Here is a 10,856-nt window from a genome sequence, read left to right as displayed (position 1 = left end):
AAAAAAAAAAAAAAAAAAGAAAAAAAAAAAAAGACGTACGTGACGTTCTGCTGTCTGCGATGGAATCAGAGAGGATCTCAGCGAGATCGAGGAAGACGCGGCACCGCTCGTTGAGGACCTGGATGCGCGGTTTGATTTCGAGATACTCGCGCACGGCGATGTAGAGGGGGTACAGGGTTGGTTCGCTTTCCCAGAAGAAGTTAGGGACATCGAGAACATTGGAGGCTGTAGGATTAGCAAGTTAGAAGTAAAAACGAAGGAAGAAAAAAAAGGGGGGGGATTTACATAGATTCACTTCCACCCGACTCTTGAATAGACGGCCTAGGATTCGAAAGACCTCTTCGCGTTTCATGCCCAGTTGGCCTGTGGTGGCGAGTCGGCGCGGGACATCCTTGGCCTCGGCCATCTGGCGGGCCATCGCCTCCTCGAAGAAGGAAAGTTTCGTGCTCTGGGCGATGCCGTGGCTGATGGCCAGCTTGATCATGTGGTCACTGCTGCGCAAGGTGATCATGTCATTGTAGACGCGCGGGCGCGAGATCTGGGTGGAGTACTCAAAGTGGAACTCCTCGGTCTCAAAGTCCTCCTCGTGCAGCGGCATGGTGGTCAGCGAGACGGGCGAGCGCGTTGTGAACGAGGTGGCAAAGGCTAGATCGGCAAGCAGGTCCTTCTCCTGCCGCTCGGTGAAGTTCCAAAACACCACCACCCCGTAGCTAAACACAAACATCTCGGCGACGGAGAACATGTCGGCGGTGCTGCGCCGCGAGGCCGATGCTGCTGAGCTTGTCGTCGGTAGCTCCTGGCTAGCCGTCGTTGTCAATACCGGGGCAGTGGTTATGTCTTGGGCATCATGATGGTGGGAGTGGTGGTGGTCACTTGTCTCTTGGTCATGCTGCTCCTGTCTAGCGTCTGGGGTGTCCTTTCTGGCGGCCCCTCCAACCGAATGCTCTTCGGTCTCGAGGAACTCGTCGTGGTGATCACGCTGTTCATTGCGTTCGATCTCCTCATCCAGCATGGACTTGCCGCCGGGGTTCTTGATGACGGGACTGCTCTTGAGTCTGTACCCGTCGTGACCCGGTAGTAGAGGCAGATGGTATGCCGTGTAGAGGCAGTCGTCGTAGAGCTTTGCACGGGCGCTGTGCCACTCCTTGACAAACGAGGCAACCGAGCTCATCTTGTAGGCCTGCGCAGTGCAGTATGCGGTCACGCGGGCCAGCTTCTCCGCGCGGCGCGCCTTGGGCAGCCGCTCTGCATAGCTCTTGGCCTTCTCGGGAGGCACCCTACGACGGCGCAGCAGCTCCTCCTCGGCCAGCAGGGGTGCGAGCTCGTTATCGACCGCGAAATCTCCGTCCAGCTTGCGCTGCATCAACACCTGCTGACGCAGGTAATCCGGATCGAGATGTCGTTCCTTTGCGACCCGCTGCACTGCCTCCTCGTCCACGCTCACGTCATCATCATCCTCATCCTCCTCTCCCGCCTCCCTCCCCGCTTCTTCTCCTTCTCCTTCGTCGTCAATCGCCGTCTCGTTCGTCTCCGGGAGGAGAACAAGCTTCTCGCTCACTTTTGTCGTCCGCGGCGGTAACCGCGGCTGCGCCGCCAGTCGACCGATCGTGCCCGCCGCCCCAGCCAAAGCCGTTGAACCGGTACTGCTCGCTCCCGTACTGCTCCCGCCGCCGGCTCCGATCAGGCCGCCCGTGGCGCTGGCCAGCCGCGAGCGGGGACTGCGCGATGACGAAGACGAGGACGACGACGGGGGCGGGTTCCGCTGGTGCATGGAGGGGACATCCGAGGCATACTGCAGCACGTTATCGACGGTGATGAAGCGGGTAGAGGAGGAGGTGGCGGGGGAGCGGCGCCGGCGCTGCTGGCTTTGTTGTTGCTGGTCGCGGGAATCAGTGACCTGGTAATAGAAAGATCAGTTTTTTCCATTGCATTTTGCTTCAGCTTTTGAAGATTTCAAGCAGTATCAAGCTTACAAGCACTGTCGGGCTGCGCTGGTGTCCTGGAGCCCGTGCAGGAGGCATTTTGCAGACCGAAGCGTTGGTATGTAGCAGTTGATAAAACTACCGTAGCCTTGACAGTTGATGTTGGCTAGTTCGATTACGTCATCTCGAGCAAAGTTCAACGGCTACCACGACTTAAGACTTAATAATAATAATATTAATATAATTCCCTTACTCTATTATTTACAATAATCCATTGCCATGAAATAACTAATATATATAACCAGTCTCCTGATTTAGATACAGACTGTAAGTACTATTAATACCTTGGTGATACACTTGATTATAATCAAACCTTACCTTATAGGCAACTAATAGCGATACTTGCATACAAGAGGCATACATATGATTTTCACTCCAATACTTAGGTGCATATACCGCCTACCTACTACTTCGTACCTACTAGTTAACTAGATAATACTACATAACTAGTTACTATACTAACTACTACCTAGTTACCTGCCTACTGGTTATACTACATACTATTATATACAGTATATACTCTCTTCCTAAAAGACCCGGCCAGACTGCCGTACCGTAATTACACAGTACCGCCCTTGTACGCCTCGTCCCATCCGGCGAGCTCCAGCCTCCTTACCGTCCAGCCACGTGCTTGGATCCATGGTCGCAGAGTTACTAGAGCTTACTAGCTCCGGGGTAATTGTAATATTCCATCCTTTTTCTATAGAGCAATATGTATTCCTTGATATTTATGAGAAAGAGGTAGAATAGTCTGATGGAAAGGCAATAGTAGTCAAGTATAGGCTGTCTGTAGATCATAACACAAGTACGGAGTATCAAGGTAACTAGTAAGTAATACCTCATCTAGTGAAACGTCAAAAATAATCATCGTATGATTTATTGGACCCATGTAATGACATTACTGATGGTTTTTTATGTAGTATGGTCTAATTAGAATGCTAGGGAATCAATCATTATCTTAAATGCATGGGGCTTGGCTCTCGCTGCGCCCTGAAGACTACAGCCCCTCTCGCAGTCGACGGTCTTCGTCCCAAATCTCCTTCTTCATCCGTTGCAGACGCGCGTGCTGCTTCTGCAGCCGCTCCAGGTCCGCCCGCGGAGGGTCCGGGTGCGACGCCATCGCGTCGTGCAACGAGCGGTATTTGGCGTAGTTTTGCTTGAACTTTTGTGACTTTTCCCGCAACTGCTGTAGGAGCAGCTCGCGCCCCAACGGCGGCGAAGCACTTCCCGTGCTGCCGCCGCTCGATGCACTGAAGGCGCGACGCCGCTTGTGCTCCAGACTTCCCGTGACACGACCCGCGGTCGGAGGGGGGGCCACGGATGGCCGGTCTTGTTCAGCCTTGCGTTTCAGCGAGTTCTTTATTAAAGGCATGGCAGCAGCAGTAGCAGCAGTAGTAGTGATGGTGGTAGCAGCAGTACTACCACCAGAAGAAAGTAGGGAGGCATCTGCGGTCGATTTAATCGTTGGTTTCGTGGGTCGTGACAGGTGTGCGATCAACGGTGAAGAGGAACTCGACGAGGTGCTGTTGAGGCTCGAGGAGCGATCACCGGCGTGCGAGTCTGACGCATTGGTCGGAGAAGATCCAAGGGGAGAGGGTTTGCGAGGCGAGGTGGAATTGGTCGCGCGAGACGAGGGTAGCCGCTTGGAGGCCTCGACCGAGGGGAGCCTCTTTGAGGCAATGGCGGTGAAGTTGGGTTGGAGGGGTCGGCTGGGTGGGCGAGCGGCGGCGGCAGTGGCAGTGGCAGTGGCAGCGGTAGTGGTAGCCTTAGGCAGTGTTCCTGCTGTGTTGGACGGTTTCGATGTAGGTACCGTCTTGATGCTGGCCGAGGGTTTCTCTATCGCCGGAGGCAGCGGCTGTTTCTTCGTACCTGGGCCCTCGGAGGAGCGAGACTCGAGGTCATCCGAATCCGAATCGTGGACGAATTCGGCGGATTTGAACTTCCCATTCACCTTGGGGCCCACCACTGGTTTCCGCTCCGTCGTCTTCTTCGTCACTCGGCCGGTCAACGTGCTGTTGTTGGTACTCTTGGAGCTAGCGGCTGTAGCGGGGGAAGCGGTTGTGGCCTTGTGGCTGCTTGGAGTCCGTTTGGCCAAGGTCTCCTTCTCACCCGGTCGTTTTTTCTGCGCAGTCGTCGTAGGAGTGCTAGTGGCCGACGACACCCGTGGAGTTGCCGTCCTTTCTGCAATCTGAGGGGTCAGGCCACCCGTGTTCCCACCACCACCACCACCACGGTCTACCGTCTCTGTGCCGGTGCTGTAGCCTTCCTTGCCCGTGTCGTCCGCGCCCTGGACATGGATCCGCGGTGTGGCGGCCTTTTTGATCGGACCAGTCCGCAGGTCTAGCCGTGAAAGGCATTTTCCCTTGCCGCGTTCTTTTGCGGGCAGAAGCATCTGCCACAGCTTGTCGGTCCGGGAGATTCGCATCCGGTCGAACGCGGAGATGGCATTCTCAATGGCCTCCTGTCGGTCCTCCTGGGACTGGTAAGGAAAGTTCCATATATCCAGGTCCCGGTAGACCTTATCTCGGAGATCGAACTTCTCGCGGTCGATCCGATTCTCCACAGCATATTTCCGGGCCAAGATGAGGCAGTCGTCGAGGGAGGAGCGTGTCTGCTTGGCGAGGAACTTGGCAGAGACTGCACGGATGGCGAGCAGGTGAATGAAGGGAACCTTAAGAGCCTCCAAGCGGATGCGGTCTTTATTCTGCGATGGCGGAGCGGAGGTCGGGTGGAGCGGAGGGACGGAGGCGGCGCCCGGCGAGCGAGGAATGCTCAAGGCGGGACTGGAGGGGAGGGAGCGGTGGGCGGCAGCGGCGGCGATGTTGTTGCTACTGTTGTTATTCTTGTTGAAGAAGCGGTCCTTTTCGATTTCGATTCGGCTGGTCGGGGCGCGGGCCAGCAAGGCAGCCTGACGGCCGGTGCTCGAGCGGCTATCACCCGCTTTGAGGGCTCGCACCTCATCGATGCTGGTGATTATATGAGTCTTTTTGAACTCCTTGCCGCGCTCAAAGGCATTCAGGCTCTGTTCAAGATTGGCCAGAGCCTGATCCGTTGCCGCAGTAGCCTCCTTTGCCTTTTGCACCTCCAAAGTATGGCTCAGGACCCCGGTAAAATATAGATTCTCTTTCTCTGCAGTGGCGGTCGAGAGCGAGGAGGAGGTAGTTTGCTGGTATAGCTCCGACCGGTGAGCTTCGGGGGTAGCATGGAAAGGTTGTGATTTGGAGCCGTAGTAGAGGGTTTGGTATTTCCCGAGCCGGATGCGAGCTTTCTGGTCGTTCCGCAGACAATGGATCAGATCGTCAAGAGTACTCTGGGCGAGATTGAGCCGCATGATCTGCGTAGGTTTCGAGGAGGCCGGATCGGCAGGCCGGTGATCTCTGCAAAGCAGCAGGCCACCCTCGGGAACTTCTAGTCCCGTCATGATGCCGGCAGACGAGACAAACAAGTTGAAAGCGTTTAATCAATCAATGAGTTGTTTGTGTGGGGGGGAGGGGGAAGAGAGATGGAGGCAGAGAGAAAGAGAGAGACTCTTGGATGGCGGCGTGCAGAGTGTTTGCTGCAAGTCAGCGGGCGGACAGGGGAGCCGAGCAGCAGCAGCAGCAGCAGCAATCCGCCATAGATTCTCACGACGACCAGACAAAGAGCAAGCCGTCTGCATGTACAGAGACAAGCGGAATGGGCACGGCCGCAAGGCCCATTGCAGACTCGACAAGACGGGGTGAAAGGGAGGCCTGATTCAGCCGGGAGAAAGAATTGTATCTGAGAGAGAAAGAGAGGACAGGAGGAAGAGAAAAGAGAGCGGATGCTAAAGAGCAAGCCAGCGGAGATAGAGAGGGAGGAAGAGGGAAAGAAAGAGAGGGAGGGAGAGAGAGAGAGGGAGGGAGGGAGGGAGGGAGAGAGAGAGAGAGCAAGCGTGAGCGAGAGAGAGAGAGAGAGAGAGGAGAGGAGGAGAGAGACGTGGGTGGGGAGGATGCAGTAACAGTAAGGTACAGGACGGTATGGTACGGTATGGTATGTTAAGTATTAGTTACAGGATAGATACGCACTAGTCAGACCGGGCCGGCCCACATGGTGAGCATGACCAGATAAATTGATAGGTAATTCCGTTGGGACTGGAAAAGATTCTGTGTCTTAAGGTAGGTAGTAATTTACTCTACACAAGACGACAAGACAGGGTGTTTGCTGGCATGTACCGAGGAGTGGACGAGGAGAGGGAAATCCGAGAGGATCAGAACGATCGAGTCCCATGATGGGCTCTGACGTGGGAAGGCAATGTGGCGGGCGAAGAGGAGGAGGAGGGTTTTCCATCCAGTGAAGCGTTCTGGCTGTACTTACTACCTGCTAGGTACCTACTAAGTACCTAAGGTATGTATGCTCTTGTCCTATTGTTGTTACACTAGTACCAGGTCACTAAGGTAACTGACTAGGTGGTTTACTAGGTAGAAAATTAATCAATACTTTAATATAAGTTTCGGTTATGAATAATCTCAGAATATGAGGAGTAGAGTACTCCTATTATATGTAGTAGTTATTGTTAATTAACTACCTGGTAGTACTTAGTACCTTAGGTACCTACTACCTAGTATCAATACACTGTCCCACCAGTCCTGGTATTTGACATCACCCTGCGTGGCTCCGGAGTGGCTGCCCTGAAGTCATGACCGCCTGTGCAACCTTGCCAGGGTTTTATCTAACACTTTTCCAGAGGGCAAGGAGCAAGGGAAAAAAAAAAGAGAGGGGAAAGAGAGAGAGAGAGAGGGAGAGGGAGAGAGAAAGGCTAGCTGAAGTCTAGCAGAACAGAGCTAGAATGCGTCGTCATGTCGTACGAAGACTGTACACTGTACAGTGAGTGTCTACGTTGTCCCGCACCAGGAGACAAGATTATACGGAGCACTCCGCTCGATTTGCTCCACAGGATTATCTATCATACGGTTGGAGATGGGAGAATAGTTGTTTACTGGGAGAGAGAAGACGAAAGGTACCTGACTACGGAGTAATTGAAGTGAGTAACTTGGAGCTGGTGGAGAAAGCAGCTCTCATAATGCCGACCGTGTCTGGAGGACGGACTACGGAGTACTACAGGTAAGAAAGAAACTATTAAGCGTTCTCCTACGAGTTATTAATTTGTAAATATCTAGATACCTCAGTAGTTCTCATTTATAATAGGAGAAATTAGTCCACGCTCGACACTCACTATCTATCTAATGATCGTCGCGATTCAGCCTTCTGATCCGCACCCAAACGCCTGGGATGGCCGATCACCCGTGACACTTGGAGTATGTACCTGGTAGTTAACTACTAAGTACTAGATAGTTAACTACCTGTTATGGAGTACTACATAGGTAATAACTAGACAGTTACTACCTAGGCAGGTAGTTAGGTACTGCGTAGGTAGTAGCAATTAAAGAATACCCATTACTGCCTCTATTATAGATAGCGATAGATATTAACCACAGGTACAATACCTGTGGTTATATACCGTATTTGTATTACGGGGTCGGCCGAGATCTGGCCGACAGGGTCACTCCACTTGACAGTTGAAGTCCCTAACAATAGTAAGAATTGATGAAGGTATACTCTGTATATAGGTACATACCTCATAATATAAATGACCTGAATAGAATAATACTAGGTAGGTAAGGTCAGGCATCTGCCTTCAATGGTGGCAAACTAGTCAGAGCAAGGTACTTTGTACCACCTGGCATGGTAGTAGTTAGTTAGTAACTACCTGTTAGTACCTCATGTAGGTTCCTGGTTTGGGTAATTGTAGTTAATTATGGGAGATTGTCCACTTGTACTCTACCTAATACTCTGTACGGAGTACTCTATACTCCGTACTCTATGCTCTGAAGGTACTCTATACTCTGTACTCTAGACTCAATTTACCTACTACAGCTATAACCGTAGAGCTGTAATAATACACGTGTTACTGTATCTCCATCTCCGCATGTGGCTGCGGCCAAAGCGAAGGTTTTGACTCTTACCCCTCCTGGACCTTCGTGTCCCTCTCCGGATATCGCTTCCTTTTCCCTTGTTTGTCTCCGAAAGTAAGTACTAGTACAATCGTTTGTTCAGATGGTAGAACTGGAATTTAGACTAGACTGCACAGACAAGAAGATTACGTGGAGTTGTAGACCAAGTGGAAGCCCGACCTCGCCACCGAGTTGTATGGAATGTGACCCTGCATATGCAGATACCTAACTTCTATAACGAACCACGGAGAGTCTAGCTATGCCACTCCGTACCTAGCTACTACATAATCTATTGTACCACGCAATGGATCCATTTCTGATTGAAACGTCCCATAAATAGGCGGTTGGAATAGAAACAACGGGATCGACTCGTCCCGGCGTTTCATACCGAGTAAGAGGGAAAAGCTGACCTGACCTAGCACAGGTACCGCCAAAGTGTGCACTGCGAACTCCTCGCATCAGAGTAGAAACAGTAGGGATCAGCGCAGACTAGAGCAGGCAGAATACTAGAATAGAATAAAATAGATTAACTAATCTCTAGCAGTACCTACTAACTGGCTATGTATCACTAATACCATGTATCTAATACTATTCCAGCTACTCCTCCGTACTTTGTACTCCAGTACTCCGTACGACACACTTCTACTCTCTCTACTGCACAGGGTGTATCAGGTTCAATATATAGCTAACAGGCTAATAGCAGATATCAATACAATGCGACCGAGGGTAAATCTCGTGTCATAACCAATCCTGTCGCTTTTTTTGCCTTCCCATAGCGTTATTTGGAAATCTACCCTCTATCTGAGCCCTTTTCTTCTCTCTCTCTTTTATCTAACCGGTGACCTTGAAGATAGACTCGGCCAGTCTCTTGACATTGCCCGAGGTGATACCCGCAACGGAGATACGGCCGTCCTTGGTCGCATACACGGAGTGCTAATCAGATTAGAAACGGAGCTCATCATATAATTCATGTATAGACCCTTGACTTACCTCCTTGGCAAGAGCGTCCATCTGCTCGGGCTTCAGGCCAGTGTAGGCAAACATGCCGATCTACCATCGTCAGCTAGATGTATCACGAAAACGGTTTGCGGAAGTTTCAGGGAGGCTAGTTACCTGGCTGGTGATGTGGGACCAGTCGTGCTTGCTGCCCAGCTCCTCGAGGTTCTTGCGGAGCAGAGAGCGCATCTCGATGATACGGTCCGCCATCCCCTTGACCTCACCCAGCCACTGCTGGTTCAGTTCGGCATCGTTCATGATGGTCGAGGCGATGCGAGCGCCATGGACGGGGGGGTTCGAGTAGAAGGGACGGATGAGGATCTTGACCTGGGAATCGACGCGCTTCTTCTCCTCGGTGTTCTCGCAGACGAGGGAGAACGCACCGACACGTTCACCGTAGAGACCCTAAAAATTCGAAATCAGTGCACAGCTCATACAAGGGTGCCAGAAAAAAAAAAAGAAAAAGAAAAAAATACCATGTTCTTGGCAAACGACTGGCACAGAGCAATGTTGTGGCCCTCCTTGACAAAGTGGCGGGGAGCAAAGGCATCCTGGTCAGCGTTGCCGCTGGCAAAGCCCTGGTAGGCCATGTCGAAGAAGGCAAAGTGGCCCTTCTCCTTCATGACATCGCTGATCTGGCGCCACTGCTCCTGAGTCGGGTCGACACCAGTGGGGTTGTGGGCGCAAGCGTGGAGCAGGATGATGCTGTTGTTCGGGGCGGCCTTGATGTCGGCGATGAGGCCCTCAAAGTCAAGGCCGATGGTGTCCTTGTTGTAGTAGCGGTACTTCTCGACCTCCAGGCCGGAGTCCTTGAAGACGGCATTGTGGTTGGCCCAGCTCGGGTTGGGGAGGTAGATCTTCTTGGCATGGGGGTAGAAGCGCTGCAAAAAGGCACCACCGATTCTCAGGGCACCAGTTCCGGAGATGGACTGCGTGATGACCAGGCGGTCTTCCGTCAGAGCGGGCGAGTCGGTTCCGTAGGCCAGCTCGGCAGCCGCCTTGGTGAAGGAGGGGATACCGGTGATGCCGGCATATTCCTTGTCGAGGCGCGACGCAACAACCTTGTCCTCGGCCGCCCGGACGGAGGGCAGAACGTACGGCTTGCCCTTGTCATCACCTTGACTCCAACATCAGTGGGGAATTCATCAATGCCGCTTTCGCCTTCCCTTTTCTGCTAGATATTTTCGAGCTTCCCGAGGGGGGGGGTGGATTGGACTTACGGTAAGCACCGACACCCAAGTTGATCTTCTCGTTGAACGAATCGGCCTTGAACGCCTCGGTGATACCCAGAATAGCATCCTAGCAACAACCACCACCATCAGCTCCAATCTTTTTTTTCCCCAGGAATCAATTGCAAGCTTACCGGAGGGCCCTGGGGCACGCCAGACCAGGTCGAGCCATAGCGGGCGCCGACCAAGGCAGTACGCATACCCGCCTCGCGGGCAGCAGCCTGGCGGGTAGCAATTCTAAGAGTGGACAACATGGCTGCGATTGATTGATCAATCAAGAAAGAACGAGGAGTGGTTCGTTGGTGAGGGGGCGCGTGAGATAGTAGGACAGACTGCTTCCAAGTCCAGGGAAGTGAGGAGTTATTATTCTTTAGGTTGGGGGTGGTCCGAGTCGGAGATACAGCGAAGTGTTTTCCCTGACTCAATCGAGCAACTTCAAGCTAGGGATATTCCGGGGAGAACTTGCCGCCGGGATTGGCTACAGTCCCCGCACGGTAAATACCTAGTACCATTGGAAGTTTACAACTCTGTCATTGCTGCATCATCGAGAATATTAGAACAATATTACAGAGTACGGAGTACGGAGTATATATAACTAAATAAAATAGAAATGAGAGATGTATATGAACCTCTAATCTTGTGGTGACCTTGACTACCCAGGTGCCGTAGGTAAATAC

The 10,856-nt window shown here is 52.4% G+C and overlaps 3 protein-coding genes across 3 annotated transcripts in view; all 3 read right to left on the bottom strand.

Moving 5' to 3' along the window:
• ASPZODRAFT_154039 (hypothetical protein) overlaps positions 1-2,021 on the bottom strand; it is a gene marked incomplete at both ends in the record, with an annotated part of 2,405 nt that extends 384 nt beyond the window's left edge. The window contains 3 exons of the mRNA XM_022726047.1: positions 40-225; positions 286-1,897; positions 1,974-2,021. Coding sequence (XP_022578578.1) covers positions 40-225; positions 286-1,897; positions 1,974-2,021 — 1,846 coding nt within the window. The remainder of the gene's footprint in view (positions 1-39; positions 226-285; positions 1,898-1,973) is intronic.
• Positions 2,022-2,852: 831 nt separating this feature from the next.
• On the bottom strand, positions 2,853-5,758 carry ASPZODRAFT_824365 (hypothetical protein). The gene is made up of 3 exons (XM_022730249.1): positions 3,225-5,758; positions 3,038-3,168; positions 2,853-2,979 (listed from the first exon to the last, which is right to left on the bottom strand). Exons 1-3 carry the CDS (start codon positions 5,401-5,403, stop codon positions 2,941-2,943), a joined length of 2,349 nt encoding a protein of 782 aa, XP_022578577.1. The 5' UTR covers positions 5,404-5,758; the 3' UTR covers positions 2,853-2,940.
• Positions 5,759-8,722: 2,964 nt separating this feature from the next.
• ASPZODRAFT_135509 (hypothetical protein) lies at positions 8,723-10,492 on the bottom strand. Its single transcript, XM_022723825.1, has 6 exons — positions 10,314-10,492; positions 10,171-10,249; positions 9,427-10,067; positions 9,068-9,355; positions 8,945-9,004; positions 8,723-8,887 (listed from the first exon to the last, which is right to left on the bottom strand). Exons 1-6 carry the CDS (start codon positions 10,431-10,433, stop codon positions 8,786-8,788), a joined length of 1,290 nt encoding a protein of 429 aa, XP_022578576.1. The 5' UTR covers positions 10,434-10,492; the 3' UTR covers positions 8,723-8,785.
• Positions 10,493-10,856: the final 364 nt, after the last annotated feature.

The sequence above is a fragment of the Penicilliopsis zonata genome, assembly GCF_001890105.1.
Source record: "Penicilliopsis zonata CBS 506.65 unplaced genomic scaffold ASPZOscaffold_15, whole genome shotgun sequence".
NCBI lineage: Eukaryota > Fungi > Ascomycota > Eurotiomycetes > Eurotiales > Aspergillaceae > Penicilliopsis > Penicilliopsis zonata.
Note: the sequence above shows the minus strand (reverse complement) of the source record. Positions and strands in the feature narration are given on the sequence as shown.

Coding starts and splice junctions, on each gene's coding strand:
- ASPZODRAFT_135509 (XM_022723825.1), bottom strand. CDS start 10,433: ATGTTGTCCACTCTTAGAATTGCTACCCGCCAGGCTGCTGCCCGCGAG. Junction 10,250..10,313: donor GCGTGCCCCAGGGCCCTCCG/GTAAGCTTGCAA, acceptor GGTTGTTGCTAG/GATGCTATTCTGGGTATCAC. Junction 8,888..8,944: donor TGGACGCTCTTGCCAAGGAG/GTAAGTCAAGGG, acceptor TAATCTGATTAG/CACTCCGTGTATGCGACCAA.
- ASPZODRAFT_824365 (XM_022730249.1), bottom strand. CDS start 5,403: ATGACGGGACTAGAAGTTCCCGAGGGTGGCCTGCTGCTTTGCAGAGAT. Junction 3,169..3,224: donor TCGCGCCTTCAGTGCATCGA/GCGGCGGCAGCA, acceptor CTGCTCCTACAG/CAGTTGCGGGAAAAGTCACA. Junction 2,980..3,037: donor CAGAAGCAGCACGCGCGTCT/GCAACGGATGAA, acceptor GAGGGGCTGTAG/TCTTCAGGGCGCAGCGAGAG.